This window comes from Nymphaea colorata, chromosome 3 (assembly GCF_008831285.2).
Source record: "Nymphaea colorata isolate Beijing-Zhang1983 chromosome 3, ASM883128v2, whole genome shotgun sequence".
Classification (NCBI taxonomy): domain Eukaryota; kingdom Viridiplantae; phylum Streptophyta; class Magnoliopsida; order Nymphaeales; family Nymphaeaceae; genus Nymphaea; species Nymphaea colorata.
The window spans coordinates 5,655,804-5,680,236 of NC_045140.1; the positions used below are offsets into that span (position 1 = coordinate 5,655,804).

The window sequence follows — 24,433 nt, forward strand, 5'->3', positions numbered from 1 at the left end:
AAAGTAAAACAAGGCAGCAATTAGAACGGAAAAACTGTGCGATTAGGGCCGTATAACGAGTCAAGCAAACTTGAGCTCAACTCAAACTCGCTCAATTAAGCTTAACTCGTTTGTTAAACATATAAACTAGTCGAGTTCAAGTTGCACAAATGTGACTGAGTAGCATTATTTAATTTAGGTTTTTTTTTGTGATTTTCAAACTTAAGATGAAGGACAAACGGGGTAAACGTGTCGAGCTGGAGCCGCCACTCGGTCTGTCAAGTCGAGTTCAAGCTGGCCATGTACAGCTCGACTCGAACTTGAGCCATGTACAGCTCGACTCGAACTTGAGCCAAGTAAGATATGAGATAAGCCGAGCTCAAACTGATCGACCCTGAGCTCGAGCTCCATTCGGTAGTGTGCAACCCTGCAATCTCCAGCGCCTTGGGAGCACTTGTACCGTGTTTGAGAGTGTGAAGTGCACTCGCAGAGCAAGGAAAGCACCAAAAAGCAGAACGTGCGGAACGGAGCGTCCCTGCTGTAGAAGACTCTGCGTCCGCCATCAGCGCCCCCCCGGTGAACGCCCGACTTGAGGAAAACACCTCGGATTCTGTCTACTTCCCCTCCTCCACCGCTGCCGGCCATCTCTCCCTTCTCTTTTCCTCCTTCCTTCTGGACCGCCAACTTTGGATGTCCTGCTGCGATTGGCGCCACCTGCTTCCAGTGCAACCCTCTCTTGCGTTCGGCCGCTTCTCGGGTGGCCTCTCCCTCGATCGGCTGTTTTCCCATCATCCTGCTCAAAGGTAAAAACACACCCACGCACACCGGTGTGTGTGAGAGAGACGTGACCACAGTTCTCCTTTGTCCTTTTCCCTTCTTCCTATCCCCTAGGGCTTCTATTTATGTGTCACGGTTGTCTCGATTTTGTGGGTCGTCGTTTGGTTTCTGCTCACTCCAAATCAGGACAAGCGAGTTGATCATCTTTCTATCCTTCCTTTTTCACTCTGACTGGTTTTATCAATGGATCAATTCATGGGTTCGTCTTCTCTCTTGGAGATGTGAGTGTCAAGACTCTGAGTAGTTAATGGATCTTCAGTCCAACTGGGAAACTTGCCCAGAATCTGCTTCGTTTTGGACAGAGGCTGATGATGATGAGTTTTTGTTTTTGGGGGTCTTCGTTTGCTGGATCAATTAGCAGGAATTTTGTGTAATTCAGTAACTTAATTATTTTGGTGTCCAAAGTTTCATGGTTTTCTTCTTCTTTCCTGTCTTACTCGAGTGCCTTTTCTTCTATTACTTTTCAGTTTTTAGTTTGGAAGAAATATGGCGATTGGAGATGAATTGGGTGCTTCTGAGAAGAAATTGAAGAGTGGTAACATTGATGTGCCTATCTTTAACGCTGAGAATTTGCAGAACAATATGAAAATTATCTATTACAGGTTCTTTTTTGAATCCCTGCGATCCTTTGATGTACTGTTTTTTTTTTTTTCTTTTAAGCGTGCAGATTTTTTTAGAATATTTATGGATGAAAGTCAAGGTATACTTTTGGCGTTCATTGTGCATTTTCCTTTAAGTTAGGAAAAATCGGCTACTTTAGCAAGCTTTACTGGCGGATGTACTGCAGTTGCACCTAGGTTTATGCTTGCTCCGTGGTACCATGAGCACCAGCAAGGCCAGACCCAAATTATCCATTCAACTGGTAGAAGATCATAGTTGTTATGGTGGCTAATATGAGATTATGATGGTTTTAAGTCTTAAACACCTGGCTCCTTGCATTTCATACCAGTCTCTGGATTCTATGTTAGTTCTTCTGGATACTAGCTGCTACTATTGTTTAGTAGTAAATATTCGTCTGCGTGAACCGTACATGGCCAATAAAAGATGAATTCATGTTGGTAACTGTCCACTAATTTACTCTCTGGTAACACATTGCAAATAGGGAATGAGAATCTGATTTGAGAAAAGGAAGCCAGAGAGATCCTTACTGTAACATGTTAATTGGTAGAGTTGAAATAAGCTTGTTTCTGAATATGATTGTCTCAGTCACTTGTGTAAGATGGACTTAAGTACTTAAATTTATGTACTTAAGGAATTTGCTTAATTAGTTCTGTGATAGCTCGTTAAAACTTAGTATGTGTTAAGTTAGAAAGTAGGGAAGCACAGATGGGAGTAGCACAATAGTTTTATACAGCGAACAGTTAGTAGGAAATATATCTTGTTGAATGAAACAAATAAGTGGTTGTTCCAGCCTCCCAGGAGGCTTTAACGCAACAATCCCAATAGAGATGGACTTTCAGTAACATCTATAAGTATCTAATCATTAATTTTTTACTGCTATTTGCATGATACTCACTGTAACACTGTTTCATCTAGCTCATTTCAGGGTTTCCTGAAAACTCAATTGTTAGACAAGTTTTAAGCTGCAATACATTGTGTATGAGGTCGGATGTTATTTCTTCGAATTAATTGTATAGATAAGAAATCTTGATTACCGATTGTTCGTTTATTCTGTTTGCAACAAACCTAAGGCATAAAAAGGTTATACAAGAAAATTTTCAGAATTTAATGCTTTCGTCAGATAATACATCTTTTGGTAGCACATATGAAGCGATTTTCCATCATAAGACATCCAAAGGTCCTTTCCTATGTGCATTAGTAAGAATATACTTGAAGATATTTCAAGCAAATAGCAATGATGTAGCTCCTAAGTATCTGAAATTACTCAAAACAACAGTCAAATTCATACAACGAAGTTTCCTTGAGTGCATATGAAGCTATGTAAAGCACGAGGTGCTGCCTAGACAGTGCATTGCACATATAGCATAAGTGGGTGCGATATGGAGCTGGACATCCAAGAAAATATTTAAAAAAAATACACTCTTAAATGTAAGAACTGTTAGAAAAAATATATTTCTCGATTAGAAAGTGACTATTGATTTATAATTACAACAGTTAGAACACACCATTTGTACATTAGACATATCATAACATGAATAAGTAAATATAATTAAAACTTTAAGAGTTCCAAAGGTTAAGTTTAACAGCTATGCAACATAAAAAGAGCAAATGTGCAATTTAACATCGATGCTCCTCAATGTCTATGGCACATGGAAAATCTTCTAAATTTCTAAAATCCCAACTTCTATCTCTAATTTAATTTCTCAAGCCTAGACAAGCCCAAGCTAGAACCTGCAATAAGTAGTTTGATATGAAAGGGGAAGGTACGTAAATCATCAACATATATTCATCATAGTTCCATGTTAATGTTGCTTGTTATATATGGCCAACTAAAAGCTGGAAAAACACATAAATGTTAAGTAAAAGGGTATTACATATTCAAACAATAATAGTATATATATCCCCATGCTTCTGGTGCAAAATCATATGCAACATCAAGAAGAGTGAGGAAACGAAAATCTGCATAAAAGCAGGAGAAAAATAAAAATAAATAAATTAATGAAAAGAAAGAAAGCAGCCGAAGAATGAGACGGAAGAACAATTGAAGAAGAGAAAAATGGCAAAGTAAAAAAATGGAAAAAGACTGAATTAGATAGGCAGCAACAAAAAACAAGTGGGAGAAGAAAAAGAAGCCAAGAAAAAGCACAAAGAAATTAAAAAATCTGCCTCAGATTGAAGAAGAATAATTGGAAGAATAACTCCAGATGGCAGAAAGGGAACAGAATGGGAGAAGGAAATAAAAGGAAGAAGAATAAAGGAAGAGAAAGACCAGATGTATCTCGGACAGACAAGAAAAGACGATGCCTATCCAGGTGTCCTTGGCAATTACTTGAGTGTTTTCATGGGGCAAGTGAACTAGGAAATGGTATGAACGTTAATAAGCAAGATTGTTAGCAAGAGTTAAACCAAGTTCACATTCAATGACCATTTCTTTCAACTAACTCACTGCAAGTAGCTCTGTGCTCTATCATTGTTATACGTCGTATCGTACGATACGTATCTTATCGTTTACAAAATACGATAAGATACACCCCATGTATCGTAAATAGGGGCGTATCGTGCATGTATTGTACGATATGTACGATACAGGCCCCCGTATCGTATGATACGGGTTGATTTAAAAAAAGGGGGGCTTGAATCCCTCTTTTTCGAGTTTTCTTTATAAAACCCGCCCCTTCATTTCTAACCTAGAGATTGTGCCGCCGTGGAGGGAAATCATTGATTTTCACCGTGAAATAATCGATTAAACCATGAATTTTTGTGTGGGTGGCTGATTGTCGTTGGGAGGAAAGGGGTTTTTTTAAATCGTGAAGATGAAGATGAAGAAGAAGATGGAGATGAGGATGAGAATGAATATGATGAAGATTATGAATGAGAGACGAGAGTGCTTTCATTTTATATGTCTTGATATTGAACATTTTCACAATTTCATTATCATCTTGTGATATAATACATAATATCTAAAACTTGTTTTTTGATGTGGCATCTCATAGACTTATGGACCTTATGACTTATGAATCTATGGTTATGAAATTATGATATATGTTATGTAATTGTTGACTTGTTGTGCTTTCTAGATTGATATTGTTATGAATTTTGATGCTTACGAATGATGAACCATAACTTTATAGCAATAATAAGTCTTATCATTTTCCAAAACATGTTTTTTCTGAAGAACATATTATTCTTGATGATTTTTACTATTTTTTATGAAATTTTCGATTTTTTTTCCTATTTTTTCTGATTGATTAAAAAAAAAACGATACGGTTACGATACGTTACGATATTTTACGATACGGCGTATCTTAAAGCCAGACCGATACGGCTTACGATACGCTTTTTACAACATTGTGCTCTATGACTTCTATTCCTTCTTAGTTTGATGCAGTTGACATAACAAGCGTGCCCAAGATTCTTCCTATCAAAACAGATGATAGTTGATAGCTCAAAAAAGAAAACGACAATGTTATGATGTGAAATTTCCTATTAGTGCCTATTCATCAATGCTTCAATTTATCAGTCTGGTTCTTCAGGATTCTGTTGGCTGAAATATGGTGCAAGATCCATAATCAAGCTCCCCTATCTTATCATGTTAGGCCTGGTTGTGTGGCATTTTTCTTTATGTCACAGTTTATTTACCACAAGAGTTGTGCACTGTTCTTCGTTTCATGATGCTCTATTGAATCTTTCACAGCCCTTCTACTTAATTTGTTGCTTTCATATTTATTTCATCACAGAAAACCAAATATCATTAGACAAGGACGATTCCAATCCCATGAATACCGAACAATATGCATTTTAAAGATGTTAATGTTAGTATTTGTTTGACAAAGGAAAAAGGAAAAAATACTGGAGGAATGTGTGTTCAGTAATTGTTGGGTATCGACCATAACTCACCTTTTTTTTCCCAAAACTAGGTTTGTACCAAAATTTAGCTCAGATGCTTTATTAATTATGGTTCTGCAATATTTGTCATCTTAAAGGAAGCTTGGCTATGAAACAATAGAAACATTTACTGTGCTTCGTTCTCTGTCTGCAGCCGCACCTTTTTATCCATTATTGGTGGTGTGGTAGCTGGAATTTTGGGGTTCACTGGTATGATGGGCTTCATATTTTATTTCCTGATTATGGCGGTAACTTCTCTGGGAATTGCAATAAAGGCAAAGTTTTCTATTCATAACTACTTCGATTCTTGGAACCGGGTTCTGCTTGATGGCTTCTTTGGCGGCCTTATGGTATGTTGCTATCTCTGAGGTTTTATCTGTAGCTGACAGTTTCCTTTGATATAAAGATGTGATGTGCAATGCATAAAATGCTTTATTTGGGTTATCATTGAGCATCACTCGTATACCAGTAAAGGCACAGTATCTGGGTGCCAGAACATATTGTGGTGAAACTGAAACTGAAACTGAAAAAAGAACTAGTTTGACCCTTCAAACCAGGAAAAATAAAGTTGTGCTAGTACTGAGCATATCCATGCCAAGGCTGCAGCAAATCCAGAAATTGATTGTTATTGCTTGAGCTTCCCTTTCTTTCCTTTTTGCAATTTCAGAAAGATATCTAGACCTTAGCTGAATACAGTGCATGATCCGTAAGTTGTTGTCCATGTTTCATACACTGCTAAACTTGTAGCTCTCTATATGGTCGCTTTATTTTCTTCTTATTTCCATTCCATTTATCATCATATTTAATGAGGGAGAATATTGTTTCTGGGGTTGTCCCGGGCATGCCCTTATGGTGATAGAAAAAAATGAGTTTAACCGACGTAGTTAGTAATAAGTCATCTGTTTGTCATGCTCATAGTCTTCCAATATCGATTCCCTTTTCCTCCCTACTGTTTTTATGCTGGCATCAAGTGTAAAATTTTACCTATTTTCAATTTCTTGGCCTATTAATTGTATGTTGAAATGTTTAAGGATCTACTAACTTTGTTTTTCCTTTATTGCAGTCGTTCGTGCTCTTCTGGACGTATCCTTATTATTTTGTGGTCCTTGTTTTCAGAATCTATAAAACTCTTTAAGTTGTTCTCAACGAGTTGCTTATGCCTATCATGATTAGTTTCATGTTTGTGAATCTTTTCCTTAATGTTCTTAGATTTGCGTATGACATTGTGCATATATTCTGAGAGCTGATAACAAAGATTTTGTGGTTCGAGGGCATTGGAGGACAATTGACTCTTAGAAGAATATGATGTTTGCTGAGAGTTTATGTTTGGCTACTCAGAAGATCCGAACAATTTTGAAAGTTTATATTTGGCTACTCAGTAGATCTGAACAATTTTGAAGTTCCTTGTAATATTTTATTCATGTTCTTTACGCTAGAGATTTATTCCTTTATGGATGTAGAATTTCTGCAGCAGAAAGAAAATGATTTGTTCTGAGTACATATTTTGCTTTCTCGAACCAGCACGAAGATTGCTTTCCTTAACCAAGCTAAATTGGAAGATCAAATACAAATTGATCTTGGAATTCACTCGAGAGCTAAGATTCTCAGGGGATGCTTTTATGGCTTTCAAATATGTGTGCCTTCTCTCACCTGTTTTATTAATTATAAACCGAAGTATAGTTTATTATATCATCGACACTTGTTCTGTATCTTTGTTCTATTTTCATTTGTTTTCACTATCTTTTGAATGCAAACCTTTCAAATCACATGTTTTGTACCTTGATTTGGATTTTATTTATTTTTTACTAACATCGATCTGTTGCAGGCAGCTCATGAAAACAGCCACTTTATTGCTTAATTCTTTTTTTACATTTAACTATGTGAAGTTTTGACAAGGAGATGAAGTGAAAAAATGTTTTATTAATTTTGCAGCTATTTGCAGCAGAAACAGATTATATAACATTTGTCTGGTGGGTACTGATGACAGCACATCCCATAAATATAATCCTTCTTTTCTCATCATTGCTAAAAAGACGAGCATCTCCGAATATGTTAGTGGTGCACTTTCTTGAAAATTTTCTGACCTTGTCAAGACATACCCCATTTTATCAGCTTGGCATGACCGACAGATCGTGCACGATTGGGGTGGGATGGATGTGAAACTAAGAAAGGCCAACCCAACGTGAAACTAAGAAAGACCATATGCTACTGCATAAGAAATGCACTGTTAACTGCAAGTACCAAAACCACCTGAAAAACATGTTTCTTAGAAGCATCGGAAATGGCAGCAGTGTTAACGCTATGGCTGGGTCTGAAAGCTGGGACGTTATCACGTTGGATTACATTTCCAGAATAAGTGGTCCCTGTCGGTGTCATTGCTGTACCATAGATAAATATATTTGTGGTTGAATAACGTAAATAAAATATATTAATGATTCTTTTCTGCGTTTGAATTATAGGGATACAAGTTTAGTACTGTATTTCCTTCCTGCTGGGCTGAAAGTGGTCAAATGAAAGATTCGTTTCACCGCAAGTAGTGCATTCATGGCATAAAATGAAACTACTCCAATAGCTGTGCTCCTTCCGCCCATGCAAGAGAGAGAGACTGCCACATTATCCAGATTTTCTAGTTCTCTACCAGGAACAAGAACAGTATACAAGCTACCAAAATCTCAACAGTTCTATATTTCATCATCATGCAAGACCTTACACCAACTCAGCGTGATTTCGTATCCTTTTACAGGCTCCCTCACTCCAAGAACTTACTCCAACTAAGGAATCATTTCTTCTTAGTATCAGTCCCTAACAAGGAAACGCATGTACAAAAGACTCATATGATCTTACAGTAAAAATTTGGATAGCACTTCTCTGAAGCTGACCAGGATTCAAAATCAACTGAAGTTTTCAACATCCCTTGAACCTGTGCAGCATGAGATTGTTGCTCATCAACTTAGAACAAAGTGTAAGTAGACCTTCAAAGCGGGCTTATACGAATGTTACAAAGAGATCCTTTCAGTGTGTTTATGACCATTTTAACATGCATTCTCCATTGAATTATTGGATAATTTACCAAAATACAACACGATCAGACAGACTCTGGCTAGACAAGATGGTTGTCCGGCATTTTCCACACACACACACACACACATACACAAAGAGAGAGAGAGGTGGGGATCACCTGCCTAACATATCAAGCAAGCGGGGTAAATTGTCCATGTGTTTTAGGTCAAGTAAAAGAATAATTACATGAACAATCCGGAACCAATAAAGTGGCTACAAACAAATCTCAAAAGAAAATTATGTCATAGTTCAAAGCCAAAGCTCCAAATCTTGCTAAACAACTTTCTTTTCAGCTCTATGTTTACCTAGTTGTACATCACTTGTACTGCAAAAAGAGACATGAAATGCCAAGATAAGAAGTTTACGCCTTTGTTATTTGATTCTCCGGCTCATATGAAATTTGGTAAAAAAAAATGGATAACATGGGGTTAAGAATTGGTGATGAAATTAGCTCATGCTATCGCGTCCATCAAACGCAGTTTTTCCTTTGTTACAAGGCTTGTCCAGTGTCTCCTTTTCTCTTCTGCGCGGAAGTGAAAAGTCTATTCTTATTCAGCGACAACGAGGTCTTTCCGAACCAGTTTCCATCCTTGGATATCATGGCAATTTTGTCTAACATGCAAGTACATGTTTTATGTCCTTGCTTCTCATCTTATGATTATTCGGTATGGCTTCAAGGATTAAAATTATCAAGAACAACTGTAAGGTGGACATGGTTAGAGGTGGCGAAGGTGTTTAATTGTAAGGCAGGAGATTTAATCCTCAACTAGTTAGGTCACCCTCTTCTTATGTCTTATGGAGAATTAATCATGGCACTCAATTATCGATAAGTTATAAGGGAAATTATAACCATAGAAATCTCATTCCACCTCTTTCAGGCTGCATCGCTCTCATCAAACATGTCCTCACCTCCCTGCCTCATTCCCTCATGTCCATATTCTTCATGCCGACCACAGCTGAGAAGACTATAAATAGTATTCTCAAAAAATTCATGTGGGGTGTCACTTCTAATAATTATGAGAGCCACCCAAAAATTCTTGTGGGAAGGTGCTTCTAATCATTGTAAGAGGCATTTTGTTAGCTGATCCTAGAGGTTACCAAGTCGTTGATCAAGCGAATCTCTCGTGATCGGAGACAACCTTATATAGCCCGAGTTGCTAAAGCAATTGGCCTGAAGTTTTGAATCCTACTAGCATTCTCCTTTTTGAGGACGACCAGATGAGAACAATCTATGATATACTTAGGTTTCTTGGCCAGCTTACCTGTCATTAGGAAAGAGTTATCCATCTTCGTGATCTCTCTGCCTATCAAATCCCAATAAGATGCTAGAAACCCGTCCAGCCCTAGAGCACTATCTGCGTCGGAGGTGAATACAATGCTTTTCATCTCCTCTATCAACGTGGGTCAGAGGAGGAACATATTTTCTTTACCCATGACCTGCAAACCAAAATCAGAGCCCAGAAAGAACTCACCATTGCCATCTTCCGTCGCCAAGAGATCAATAAAATCTGCCTCACAAACCTGTTTAATGTATGCCGGATCCTTTGTGATACCCTGATTCCCTTCAATCCTACCAATAGAGTTTTTAGTGGCTCTACCTTTCACCAGAATCACCACCACAGGAAAGAATGTTGTATTAGTCTCCTTCTGCAATCCACCTGACTCTAGATGTCGGACACCAAGCACGCTAATCTTCTAAGGGAGTATATTGAACCTCTTGTTTGAGTGTCAAAAGCTAAGTTTCCGCGCCCCACATACCATCTTCAGTCTCTCTCTCAGCCACATCAATAGCAGCCCAAAGGCTTCTAATTGTATCGTGAGGAGTACCAAGAGCTTTCAACTATTCTGAAAGTTTCACTCTAGCAGCCTCAAGATGGTTGATCAATCTGATTTTTTTTGGGTGAGTGGGGTTTTGACCCACCGCCGAAATCTGAAGCCCCCACCCAACCTTTCATCCCCGGTACAAACCCTGCATAGGTGCCTCAAGATGCTGTCTTTGCCACGCTCCAACTTATGTGTCAGTGACCCTTTGTTTGCAGCACAGAGAGTTGGTCTTTGGAGAATCAAAGTGAAGACTGGTCACCTGCCAATGCTATTCAATCTCGTTGGACCAACCCCTTGAGGTTCTGATTATTCAATCTGATTGCAAGGCACTTGTATACAGGCAGCTACCAAACCTACTCAACAATTTGTCTGCACTCCTCATGTCTGCTCCAATGTTTAAAGTAGCCGAACATGCCATGCCTACTGGGAGACTGAGTAACGAACCTAACATTGAACAGTAGAGGCAAGCGATCTGAATAAACAATAGGAAGAAATTTGAGAAAACCATTGCTCCATTTCTCCTGCTAGGAACGATAAAGTTATTAACAAAGCACCGGTCGAGCCTACACCAAACGCTTGTCTTCCAATCTATTACTTGACCAAGTAAATCTTCGATTAGGATCTTTCAGGCAACCAGGTCACCATTAGGATATGAGAGTACCGACATTAGGCTCTGTCCCGGTTTTGTCAGCGAAACCCGACATGACATTAAAATCTCCTCACAACAGAGGTAAGAACAGCATCACCCACCTAAAAAAAGGACCTTCCTACGAACAACCGGATCGTTTTGCGTACACACGCCACCAGTAAAAAGTTGCCTCCAGATTCTTTATCGATCCCAGGCTCCCACAATTCCAGCAATGCCTTCACAAGAAGAGGCGTTGGCAGCAACTGCGTAATTCAGGAAGCACTCCACCTTCGGACTTTATCTTCATGTGGCATATCAAGCTGAAACCAAATTTCTGGTCTCTATTCAATAATGAGCGAAAAACATTCGTTGTGGCCTGCTCTGCAAGCAAGTCCGTGGATGTTCATGAAGAGGCTGATGGCAAGACATGAACAATAGGGGGAAACCATGCTGCTTCTTGTTGCCCCATATCTTGTTTATCCATCTCAAACTCAATTGCATCGTCTGGAGCTCTACAGGCTCCTTGTCTTTTGCCGTCAGACCGGTCTTCGGACTCCCACTGAAGAAGGTTACCAAGTCCCTTCAGCAGGGGTCTATTCCACTATCCCTTTCTTGAGCAATTCTTGTTCGAGAGCGACTCTCCTTTGCGTAGACAGGCAGAAAGCCCTTTCTCACCGACACCTTCTGGAGTTACCGACTTAAAAGGAAAAACCAAGCAGGAGGTTCTCCTCTGATTCCCCCATAAAAGGATAGTCCAGTATAATCGGCGATGCTTACAACGACTTGTTTCCGCCAGAAAACTCTGGGAGGTCGGATTGTGGGGAGTCTGATTTACGGTGTGTTGGGCTGACCAGTGTCCTCTAGGTCGTCCATTAAAGGCGAGAAGCTGTTTCCCTTCGCCATCAATTTGATTGACAAGTTCTCTCTAGATGGTTGGCGGCGCATTCCATGCCTCTCGTATTGGTGACAGTTTCTCCACTACTAGACTTTACCATGCTCTATTGACTCCATACATCCACCGGTTCAAAAGCGTTATGTGTAGGGTAAGGAACCTGCTCTAAAGACAAAGATTCAAACATGGTTAGTTATACAAGAAAGGATTCAAACTCAACTAAATCTGCATACACGGGGCTTTCAGTCCCCAAGTAGGAGTTTTTAATAGTCCCATAGTGAAAAAAAACTAAACACTTACTTACCGACCTTACTTCGCGAACCCCTGTTTTGTTCTTAGGCCAAATAAAGTAGTAAGGGACCCTATTTTTTGCACTGCAGCCACTTCCGATGCTTCCAAGCGATTTATGTTTCCCAGGTGATTTTGGTAGCTCTAGAGAGTGATTCACTTGAAGTTAACTAACAGACAATTTCCTATGCAGTAGGGTTGCATATGGCCTCTCTTAGTTTCCATCCATCTCCATCGGCATTGCCAAGCTAGTAAAATGCAAAATGCAATTTTCAGTTAATCAGTTTTGACTTAACAAAATCAGAAATTTTCAAGAAAATGCACCACTTGACGGATTTGGAGATGCTTGTCTTTTTTAGCAGTGATGAGAAAAGGAGGATTATATCTATGGGATCTGCTGTCATCAGTACCACCAGGCAACTGCTATAATCTGTTTCTGCTGCAAATATCTGCAATATTAATAAAACTTTTTTACTTCATTTCCCTGTCAAAACCTCCAATGGTCAAATGTAACAAAAATTAGGCAATAAAGTGGCTGTCTTCATGAACTGCCTCCAACAGATCGATGTTAGCAAAAAAGAAAAATCCAAATCAAGATACTGAGCACATGATTTGAAAGGTTTTGCATTCAAATGATGGTGAAAACAAATGAAAAATAGAACAATGATCAAGAGGAAGTATCGACAATATGATAAAGTCTACTTTGGTTTATATTTTATAAAACAGGTGAGAGGAGGCACGCATATTTGAAAGCCACAAAAGTATTTCCCCTGAGAATCTTGAGAGCTCTCAAGGGTGAATTCCAAAAGTAATTTGTAATTGATCTTCGGTTTTTTAGCAAATTCAGCTTGGCTAAGGAAAGTAACCTCTGTGCTGGTTTGAGAAAGCAAAATATGTACTCAGAACAAATTCTCACCTCTTTGCTGCAGAAACTCTGCATCCATAAAGGATTAAATCTCTAGCATAAAGAACATGAATGAGATATTACAAGGAACTTCAAAATTGTTCACATCTTCTGAGTAGCCAAAGATAAATTCTCAGTTTGAATTCTTCTGAGAGTCAATCGACCTTTAATGCTCTCCAAACCACAAAATCTTCGTTATCAGCTGTCAGAATATATGCACGATGTCATATGCAAATCTAAGAACTTAAGGAAAAGATTCACAAACATGCAACTAAGCACGATAAGCATAAGAAACTCATTGAGAAAAATTTTAAACTCTTTACAGATTCTGAAAGCAAGAACCACATAAATAATAAGGATACATCCAGAAGAGCACAAATGACTGCAATAAAGGAAAAACAAAGTTGCTAGATCCTCAAACATTTCAACCTACAATTAATAGGCCATGAATTAAAAAAATAGGTAAACTTTTAAGTTGCTAGATCCTCAAACATTTCAACCTACAATTAATAGGCCATGAATTGAAAAAATAGGTAAACTTTTACACTTAATTCCAGCCAAAACCAGTGGGGAGGAAAAGGGAATGGATATTGGAAGACTATGAGCATGACAAACAGATGACTTATTGCTAACTGTGCCTGTGTAACAGGCAAGCCTCTTGGTGCCTGATTAAACTAATTTTTTCTATCAACATAAGGGCATACCTAGGACAACCCCAAAAACAATATTCTCCCTCATTAAAAATGATGATAAATGAAAATGGAAATAAGAAGAAAATAACACCAGCATACAGAGAGCTACAAGTTTAGCAGTTTATGAAACATGGTCAACAGCTTACGGATCATGCACTGTATTCAGCTAAGCCTATAGATATTTTTCTGAAATTGCAAAAAGGAAAGAAAGGGAAGCTCAAGCAATAAAAATCAATTGCTGGACTAGCTCTAGCCTTTGCATGGATAAGCTCAGTATTAGCACAGGTTTATTCTTCCTGGTTTGCAGGTTAGCACAGGTTTATTCTTCATGGTTTGCAGGATCAAACGATTTGGTTTTCAATTTCACCACTATATGTTCCAGAACATAGATGTGGTGGCTTTATTGGTATGATGCTGAATGATACCCAAATAAAGCATCTATACATGACTCATATTACATCATTATATTACAGGAAGTGTTAGCTACAGATAAGACCTCAAAGTTAGCAACATACCATAAGGCTGCCAAAGAAGCCATCAAGCAGAACCCGGTTCCAAGAGTCAAAGTAGTTACGAATAGAAAACCTTCCCTTTTCTTGCAATTCCCAGAGAAGTTACTGCCATAATCAAGAAATAAAATATAAAGCCCATCATATGAGCGAATCCTATCACACCACCAATAATGGACAAAAAAGTGTGGCTGCAGATGGGGAAAGAAGCACAGTAAACGTTGCTATTGTTTCATAGCCAAGCTTCCTTTAAGATGATAAATATCGGATAACTGTAATTAATAAATCATCTGAGTTAAATTGTGGTACACACCTAGTTTTGGGAAAAAGGGGTGAGTTATGGTCGATAACCCAACAATTACTGAACATATATTCCTCCAGTTTTTTTTCTCAGCCAACAGAAATCCTGAAGAACCAGTTTGGCTGATAGATCGAAGCTTTGATGTGTAGGCATTAATATGAAATTTGACATCATAACATTGTTCTTTTCTTTTTTGAGTAATCAATTATTTTCCATTTCGATACGAAGAATCTTGGGCATGCTCGTTATGTCAACAGCAACAAACTAGGAAGGAATAGAAATCATAAATCAGAGCTACTTGCAGTGAGTTCGTAGAGAGATATGCAGTGATTAAATGTGAACTTGGTTTAACTCTTGCTAACAATCTTTGTTTATTACTATGGAGATACCCTTTTGCCACATGAAAACATTTTAAGTAATTGCTAAAGGCACCTGGATAGACATCGTTTCCTTTCTTTTCTGTTTGAGATAGATCTGCTTTCTCTTACTTTGTTTATTCATCTTCCTTTTCTTTCCTTCTGCCATTCTGTTCCTTTTCTGCCATCTGGAGAAAATTCTTCTTATTATTCTTCTTCCTCTACAATCTGAGGCAGCTTTTTTTCTCTTTTCTTTTGCTTCTTTTTCTTCTTCCTCGTGCTTTTCTGTTGCTGCTGCTGCCTATCTGATTCAGTTTCTTTCCATTTTTTTCTTTGCCAGTTTTCCTCTTGTTGTTTCGTCTCGTTCTTCTGATATTTCTTTCTTTTCATTAATTTCTTTCTTCGTATTTTCTTCTGTTTTTGTGCAGATTTTCTTTTCCTTGCTCTTCTTGATGTTGCATGTGATTTTGCACTAGAAGCATGACGATATAGATAGTTTAAATATGTAATATCTTTTTACTTAACATTTGTATGTTTGTTCAGTTTTTAGTTGCCATATATTTGTTCTTAATATTTTTTTTATAATGATTATAATGGAAGGCAGTTCCATGACAAGGAACATGAACATGGAAACTGAGATGAATAAGTTGAGGATTTATGTACCTTCTGTTTTTATACCAAACTACTAATTTAGGTTCTAGCTTGGGCTTTTAGGCTTGAGATTTGAGACTAACATTGTCACAAATATCGTTTTCAGGTATCAAACAGCAAGGTTTTTCTTGGGTATAATCTAATAGAGTTGTTTTTCTCGGGAAAATCTCGGCAAGTTTTTAAAAAGTTAAAAAAGAAAGATCCTACTAATAACATGTTAAAGAACTAAAAGAATGTAAACAAATGCAAAGATATGCAAACAATAAAAAATGAAAAAAATGGAAAAAAGTGAATAAATTGCAAGAGTGTCAAAAAAACGTGTTTATTTTACATTTTGGCATTTTTTTCAAAAAACACGTTTTCCCACTTTTTTCGTCTGACCTGTTCTTTTACATTTCTTTGATGCTTTTTTTTTTAATAAAACATGTTTTCTGTGACACTGAATTCAAGATAGCAGTTGGAATTTTAGAAAAGTAGAAGATTTTCTATGTGCTATAGACATTGACGACCATTGATGTTAAATTGTAAATTCGCTCTTTTTATGTTACAATATATAGCCATTAAACTATCTTTCAAGCTTTTAATTATATTTACTTTTCATGTTATGATATGTTTAATGTATAAATCATATGTTCTAACTGTTTTAATTATAGATTAATAGTCATTTTCTAATCAAGGGATATATTTTTGTAAAAAGTTGTCACGTGTAAGAGTGTATTTATTTTTTAAAATATTTTCTTGGATGTCTAGTACCATACCGCACCTACCTATGCTAATTCACTGCCTAGGCAGCACTTCGTGCTTTTGACTACATAGCTTCATATGCACTCAAGCAAATTGAATTTAACAGTTGTTTCGAATAATTTCAAATACTTAAAAGGAGCTAAACCATTGTAACAACTTGAAACATCTACAAGTACATTATTACTAACGTATATAGGGAAGGACCTCTGGATATGTTATGATGGGAAATAGCTTCATATGTGCTACCAAGAGATGTGTTATCTGACTAAAGCATTAAATTCTGAAATTTTGCTTGCATAACCTTTTACGCGCTGGGTTTGTTGCAAACAGAATCCATAAACAATGATATATGCTAGTATTCTGCAAATAATTAACTTTTTTCATATGCAAGATGAAAGTGTAAGCAGGAAATTAAATTTCATGTAATTGAGATTGCTTATCTATACAGTTCACTTGAGGAAATAACATCCAACCTCATTCACAATGTATTGCAGTTTAAAACTTGTCTTACAATCGAGTTTTCAGGAAACCCTGAAATGCGTTGGGTGAAACTGTGGGCATCATGCATTCGCAGCAAAAAATTAATGTTTACACTTGGAGATATTACTGAAAGTCTATCTATCTTGGGATGGTTGCTTGAAGCTTCCCAGAAGGCTGGAATGATAACCTATTTGTTTCTAGAACTCAGTGTGCTTATACATTAACAGCATCTATTTCCTACTAGATGTTTGCTGTATAAAATTATTGTGCTAGTCTCATCTATCGTTCCCTATTTTCAAGCTTAAGAGAGTACTAAGTTTTATCTATCACAGATCTAATTAATCAAATTTCTTAAGTACAAAAATGAAAGTACTTAAGTCCATCTTTGACATTTAAAATAGTCACAAATAACGTTTTGAAGTTTTAAACAGCAAGGTTTTTCTCGGGTATAATACGACGAGTTTGAAAAAAAAGGGAAAAAATACGGTGATTTTTTAAAAATTTTAAAAAACCAAAAATGGGAGAAAAATAAAATTAGTGAGAAATTAATAACACAAACATCACAAGATAAGTAGATTTGCAACAAAGAAAAAATATAAAATGAAAAAAAAAATGTTTGGCATTAAAAAAACTGAAAAAAAATGAAAAAAGTGAGAAAAAAACGCGTTTTTTTCGTTTTTAATGTTTTTTTCAAAAAAACGCGTTTCTCTTTTTCTAAGTTTTAAACGGCCATTTAATTTATCGCATTTTTTTGCCTTTTTCTCGAAAAAAACATGTTTTCTATGACTATTAAATACACAAGTTACTGAGACAATCATATTCAAAAAGAAGCTTATATAAACCCTAGCAAGTAACATGCTACTTAATATTCTTCAATAAGTTTATCTCTGGCTTTCTCTTCTCAAATCAGATTCTTAATACCAGTAAACTAGCAAAAAAAACGCATTTTTTTCTTAAAAAGGGAAGATTTATAATCACTATAAATAACCACAGATATATGTTAAGGAGCTTGTATTAGTTTTTACATGAAGAATTGTAGATGAGCCAAAAACTTAAACTTGCAAGTAAGAAACAGAACCAAGCAAAATGTTCCAGAAACACAACCAATAATATTTCAGGGTAAAAGTCACCTTGATAAATATGCGGCAATTTTGGTTCAGGTAGTTACCTTTAGGAGATGGGCGCAAAATGTGCAGTAACACAACTCTGGAAATGCTCTCCTTGAAGCATAGACAACTAGTTGACTTCACCAGAGAATGATGCATCTTCTATCAACCAGAAGCTCTCACGATTCAAAATGCCTATGAATCTGTTCTCAGTTTTCCTATCAATTTTTTGTCAACATTTTCGTAACAACCCCAAGATCATCAACACTCTGTACTGACGGAATGCATCCCTGTTCAATAATAGTTTTCACATCTACAAGGGAGAGATCATCTTCACATATTTTGCACAGTAACTTCAACAGTGATACGTAAGACTTTTCATCAGGAGTAGGGCACTTCTCTTTTTCAATCATCTCTCTCAAAATGCTTAAAGCTGCAACAAAATCTTCCTCGACCACAAATACATTTACCAGTTCTACAAAGAGAAAGGAGTCTGGATCGAAGCCCTTGATCTGCATGTCACGATAAAACTGCAGTGCAGTATGTACTCTGTTGCACTTGCATAGTCCACTTATCAAAGCTGTATATGCTATCCTGTTTGGAGAACAACCTTTCTTTTCCATCTCATTCCACAGCCTTAGGGCATCCTCCACTCTTCCAGAATTGCACAGTCCGTGCACTAAAGTCGTGTAAGTAATCACGTTGGGCGGCCTTGCTTTAGAATTCATTTTGGAAAACCAAAAAAGTGCCAGGTCAACCCTCTCATTCTTGCACCATGCATCAATTATTGAATTATAACTAACCACTGAGGGTACGAGACCCTTCTCCAACACCTCGTTCAAAAGGTTTTCAGCCTCAGGTATTCTTCCAGCCTTGCAAAATCCATGCATGAGAATGTTATGACACACCATATCAGGAATACAACCATTTTTAGACATGTCATGGAAGAGCTTTACAGCATTGTCCAGTTCTCCCTTTTTGCACAGTCCATGTATAACTGTGGAATAGACGATCATATCTGGTTGTACTCCTGCTTGAACCATGCTATCCAAGAAATTACATGCTTCTATTACCTTTCCTCTAACACATAACTTCTTTACAAGCAAGGTACAATGCTTTATCCATGGTTCACATCCCTCAGTTTGCATCTCCTTAATCAGGTCAATGGCACCGTCCACATTCTCTCTTCTACAAAGACAACCAAATATGGAATTGTAAGTAAAGTGGTTGGGCTCAAAGCCAGAGTCCTTCATATTTTTTACAACAAGCTGAGCTTCCTCGAACCTATCGAAGTTGCATAGTTCATGGATTAGATTATTGTAAATCAGCTGATTTCCTTTACATCCTATTCTTCGCATATCTTTCAAAAGCTCCAAGGCAGAGTCCAAGTTGGAGCTCTTACATAAACCGCCTAAAACAATACTAAAAGAAGAAACATTTGGCAGCTCGCCCTTCAGTTTCAAGGACACCATGCTTAGAGTCTTCAAAATGTGTTCCGTAGGCTCACCTGTTGCTGATGCCACCATCACTTGCAAAAGTGATCGAGCTTTTTCCACCTCACCACACGCCACAAACCCTTCAAGAACTGCATTATAAATGAAAATCGAGCTACCTATGTTCAAAATTTTTGCTTCTTCGAGCAACTTCTCCAAAATTTCCATCTTTCCCTCTGTACATGATGCTGCTACAAGATTACCAATGATTGCTTTATCAGGAAACAGCCCCGAGTCCCTCATCTCCATATATAGATTAAAAGCTTTAAAATATTCTTTGTTCTTACAGAGATCCTCAATAATCACACTGTATAAACCCACGTCCCTTCCAATACCATCTTCCTTCATCTTATCGAGTAGCACCAAAGCCATGTCAATTCTATTTTCCTGCTTAAACCCATGGATCAAAACATGGTAGGTCTTCTTATTCAAATTCAGATTCATTCTCTCCATTCCTTCTATCAATTCAAAAGCCTTATCAACGGCCCCAGATTTGCTAAATCCAAGAATCAGGATCGTGAATGCATGTTCATCAGCCCATCCATTAGCGCACATCTTATCAAGAATTCCCATAGCTTCAGTCAATCTCCCGGAATTGCAGTATGCCTGAAGAACGGCTGTCAATGTAAACTTATCAGCTCTCAGACCAGAATCATTCATCTCCTTCAACCTGACCTCCAGTGAGTCATAGCGCCTGCATTTTGTCAAGGCCTCCAACAAACAAGTATAGGTATAGCTACTAGGAACACAATGCATCATCCCAGCGTGATCGAACACATAATTCGCTTCATCAGCCAATCCTACGCTACCCAAACACCTTATCAGGAAGCCCAATGATCCAGCCGTCATGGAACACCTGCTCCCAACCATGTTCTTCACCAGCACCATCAATGGACTCTTCTGGTTAGCTCTAGACAAAATTGAAGCCATGGCATTGAAGGTATAACGGTTGTGCCTAAACCCATCTTGTTTTTCAGCCCACAAGAAGAACTCGTAGGCACAATTCCATCCACACTTCAGCTCTCTCAAAACAGACTCCACAGTCTCAGTGGTGAGAGTCCTCCCCAATACACACAACATCTCCTCGCGGTTTCTTTGCACTGGTTTCTTGGAGAATATCGACCAGAGATCATAAACGGGATTGACGGGGAAATACTCAAACGAGTCGGAGGACGCAAGGTCATTAAAATAGTTGGATATGGTGGAAAGGGCGCGGACCCCGCCAAAAACGTTTACATCTCTAAATGAGGATAAGAAGCGACTAGTTTGCATGAAAGAACCCATCGAGATGAAGCTCAAAGAGGAGAAGAGAAGCAGACCTGTCTCCACCTGAGAGAGGTGAGGAAATGTCAATGGAGTCGGGAGAATCACAACCAGGTGTAATACTCGAAGCAGGAAACAAGTCTTTTTCCAGCGATGTTTGGGCGGGAGGAAGAAACAGATGAATACGAAAAATTTCGAAGTGGGGATTACCAGAAGTCCATCAAAGTCTGTGAGGCGAGTTGCAGAGGGAAGGAAGAACAGGGAACCAGGTGGTATCACAAGGCATGGAAAATTTTGTGCTTCCACAACAGTCGTTTACCCAGATATAATGTAACCATTAGGATTGGACTTGGACCTGTTTCTTTTACCATCCTGAACCCATACGATCAATTAAGGAGCCAGTGTCTACCGGTTCAAAATGTTTTAGAACCGAAATTGGGGCATTCTGGTTGATTATTTTATGCACTCTCTGACATCTTTTGTGGGTTATGTTAACTTGTACATTTACTTATTTGAAAGTTCAAGATTTAGATTCAAACTTGGTTTGTCTAGTGTCTATAATCTATCGCGTACATTTATGTGTTTATGTCGTTAAAGTGACCTTTATTTTGTTAATTAACTTGTTTTAAACATTAGACGCATGAATATGATAGTATGCATGAATTTATGTGAGTAATACTCGGGCCAGAAGAAGGCTTCTGCTTGGCATTGTGGTCTCTTTTATTTAGGCATTTTTGGTACAGAAGGTGGCATCTCTCTATAGCTGCAAAGGTTGTGTCAATAATTACTTAAAATCATGGATAGGAAAATTGATGCACATACCATTCCTTTGAGTTCCTAACTCACAGTGCTAGTGAAATACAGAAGTTATTATTATATTACTTGCCTGCTTACTCTAATTGCACTTCCTTGATGGGTAGGCTGATCTAATACGTAATTTCAAATTCCATTCTAGAGATTCGATAGCTCCGATTAGGTTACCCATAAAGAGTAAATGATCAATTTATCATATAAGCTGTTATTGCAAAGAGTAGTTAGTGAGGGGTCGGCGTTCTGTCCTATCCTGTCTTCTTGTTCGGACCTGCATTTAGATGCTTCGAATTGCTTGATTCTAGACATTAATTACTGCGAAATTGCATGCTTCTGGGCCTTTGCTGGCTGGTTACACAAGGAAACGTTCAACTTGATCAAGCTTCTATCATGATTTGTAAATAAAAGGAGGAATATGACATAGTTGGCTCTTAAACTTTGCTGAAAATGGGTAGCTATGAGTAGAAGGAACATTGAGGAAGCCATGCACATTGGTTGTAATCTTGTGATTTTGGTCAGAATGCTTCATCTATATATAATTCTGCTCATTGGGATGTTACATGATATAATGCTTTTTACATTGTTGAATTAAAGGTTCGTCATCTGGATTTTGAACTCGGACATATCAGCTAGCTTGTGTGATTTTGAGACTTAGTGTATTTGAAGTTTTGAACTATTAGCGGAATCAAAAAAATTTTCTGGTGAGGGCACTCATTCAATACCTATAAGTTTTTTGGGGCACTTACCTGTATAACAATCAAATATGTCAAAACATTAACATACATATTAAACTAATTTTGTGAAGCTTCCACCATGTGGCTGTACTGCTGTTTTGAACTAGCATTTTTTTCTTTTTTATGGCTTGATTTTTCAAATAAAATGTTATTATGGTAGAAATCTTGAAGTCACTCAATTAGACGTGCGTTCAGGTGCTTCATTATGCCAGACTACGGTAATATCAATATGAAAGTAAGAAGTTTTTTTTTTTTTTTGGGGGAGGGGGGGGTGTGTGGGCAATTGCCCACACGCACCTGCCTCCATCCCTGCAGATGGTCAGAAGACACAAACACTACTAAGTGAGTTGGCACTTCAAATTTGATTTTTTGCTTCCATCAACTACAACCGATTGACATATAATGAGTGCATATGAGTATATTTAGTAAACTTGGTGATATTTCTCAATCTACAAAATAACAAACTTCAGTTGTGAAAAGTACAACACAAAAAAAAAAAAAGTAAACTCAAGCGATTGGCAAGTTGGATTATTATATATAACTTTGTTCCTCATTGTTCTAAAGTTCACACTAGAAGTCTACTTCTCCTTTTTTCTTCATGCATGTTTTTCACGTTACTCCGTATTTTTTTTTATAAGGGGGTTTAAATTAAAGTTTTAAAATTTTGATTATGGACCAAATATCATTTTTCAAAATTTTTATATAAAACAAGTGAAATTTTTTAAAATTTACATGTAAAATATTTTTAAAAAAAATTGAGGTGGGGCCAAGGCCCATGTGGGCCTACCTTGGCTTCGCCCCTGTATATGAAGTGTCTAAGTTTGAAAGGTATAAAATTTAGTGACTATCTATTATTGCGTCTCAACTAAAAAAATCTAGCTCCGCGATTAATGACAGTTAGCACTAGACTTAGCTTACTCAAGATTGGGGGTAGAGAGACAAGGAAACCTGGCAAAGGCCATGAAATTTTACATGTTACAAATATTTTTCAAAAATCTTAATTGTCCACTATAAGAATCTTGAAACCCCTAGTCAGAAAAATTTTCAGAAATTTTAATTTTATTTAGTTGGTCCCTAAATAAACTGCATACTCATAAGTTGCTATTTTGAAGCTAACTTAAATGATCTTTATCTATATATAACCCTAATTACTTTCTGAAAGGCCATTCAAATGATATCGTACTTCTGATTATACATAGAAAATGCAAACTCATAAATTGCTAATTTAGAGTACTTAATGTATATGGAGCACTCGTAAATGTTGCCATAAGGGCACCTGGATAAGTTCCATTGAGAGATATTCATGAGTTTTACCTTTCACTCATATATGTCTTCACAAGCCACACCAGATTATTTTCCTTCTTCTTCTTTTGTTTTTTTTTTTTCTAAACGCTCATGTATGGATCATCAAGCAGCTACCTGTCACAACCAATTGAACTGTAAGGTAGATTGGCACAGTAACGTTTATATATATATATATATATATATATATATATTAAAAGGAGGCACTAGAAATTAAGTGGTTCGGTCTGGAAAGAAGCTACGTCCACGGAAAGGGAAAGAACATTTTTATTCAGCAACAGACCAAAGTACACAGATGATGTTTTATAGCAGTATTCTTACAGGATGTAATAACATCAATCCTGAATTTTTTGGATTCTACAACATGTTCCTTCTTGATCTCATTATATTCTTCCCCCTTCTATGTTTATTGCCTTATCTCCAAATTTGTAAAGCTCGAGATAACAGTTTTGATCTTATCGCAATCTTTGACAGCTGCGTTTTTACCACCAACGCCTGTTTGTGGGAAAATTTTAAGGGAAAAAAACCAACCTTGCAAGTTTGTTCATGGGAGGTGAGCTGCCGATTCTCATTGCCAAAAACATGAGGCATGCATATAAAAGCAAAGCAAAAGTTTAGAGGGAAGAAGATGCTAAGCATCAATCTCCTCACCAAAAAGTAGCTGCAACACAAACACAACAGCTTTTGGCCAAAAAGAAAAATAAAGAGCCTTATAAAGGAAACCATGCAAGGATCATGCCAATATTCCAGCTTCCATCCAAAAGCCCAAATCTGTACTACAAAAAAAAAATCGAGGATTTATCGACGTGCCCGGAAATGAGGACGTTGATAAACGGGATTTTACTACGCGTGGAAAGGTGGACGTCGGTGAATTTTTACCGACGTCTAAGGACTTCCATAGCCTGTACTGTGTCGGCAGATCCTCCACAATAACGACCAAGCTTCTGATCCTATCCCCGTCGATCTGAATTTTGCCTTCTACCCTCTACCATTTCTTTTATTTTCGGTTTTTAACTCCAATTATTTAAAATAAGTTTAATTGCTCCCTGCCATTGTAACGAGGAGTAACAGCTT

General features: G+C 37.5%; 2 protein-coding genes across 8 annotated transcripts; one reads left to right on the plus strand and one right to left on the minus strand.

The window, feature by feature from the left end:
* Positions 1-425: 425 nt before the first annotated feature.
* LOC116251467 (uncharacterized) lies at positions 426-6,822 on the plus strand. The gene is made up of 5 exons (XM_031625757.2): positions 426-782; positions 1,284-1,418; positions 5,477-5,672; positions 6,386-6,405; positions 6,532-6,822. Exons 2-5 carry the CDS (start codon positions 1,303-1,305, stop codon positions 6,560-6,562), a joined length of 363 nt encoding a protein of 120 aa, XP_031481617.1. The 5' UTR covers positions 426-782; positions 1,284-1,302; the 3' UTR covers positions 6,563-6,822.
* Positions 6,823-8,518: 1,696 nt separating this feature from the next.
* LOC116250511 (putative pentatricopeptide repeat-containing protein At5g08310, mitochondrial) lies at positions 8,519-20,805 on the minus strand. Of its 7 annotated transcripts, none has more exons than XM_050076912.1 (6): positions 17,820-20,805; positions 14,126-14,227; positions 12,931-13,120; positions 12,342-12,463; positions 12,031-12,262; positions 8,519-11,886 (listed from the first exon to the last, which is right to left on the minus strand). In XM_050076912.1, exon 1 carries the CDS (start codon positions 20,532-20,534, stop codon positions 17,979-17,981), a length of 2,556 nt encoding a protein of 851 aa, XP_049932869.1. In that variant the 5' UTR covers positions 20,535-20,805; the 3' UTR covers positions 8,519-11,886; positions 12,031-12,262; positions 12,342-12,463; positions 12,931-13,120; positions 14,126-14,227; positions 17,820-17,978. The 7 variants fall into 7 exon arrangements, with proteins under 7 accessions (XP_049932869.1, XP_031480034.1, XP_049932866.1 ...); XM_031624174.2 differs by having other exon boundaries at positions 12,339-12,463; XM_050076909.1 differs by having other exon boundaries at positions 12,035-12,463.
* Positions 20,806-24,433: the final 3,628 nt, after the last annotated feature.

What these genes read in the sequence shown, in the direction of transcription:
- LOC116251467 (XM_031625757.2), top strand. Translation starts at nt 1,303, where the DNA reads ATGGCGATTGGAGATGAATTGGGTGCTTCTGAGAAGAAATTGAAGAGT. An exon ending in ATGAAAATTATCTATTACAG is followed by an intron (nt 1,419 to 5,476) that starts GTTCTTTTTTGA and finishes CTCTGTCTGCAG; the next exon opens with CCGCACCTTTTTATCCATTA. An exon ending in TCGTTCGTGCTCTTCTGGAC is followed by an intron (nt 6,406 to 6,531) that starts GTATCCTTATTA and finishes TAATGTTCTTAG; the next exon opens with ATTTGCGTATGACATTGTGC.
- LOC116250511 (XM_050076912.1), bottom strand. Translation starts at nt 20,534, where the DNA reads ATGGGTTCTTTCATGCAAACTAGTCGCTTCTTATCCTCATTTAGAGAT.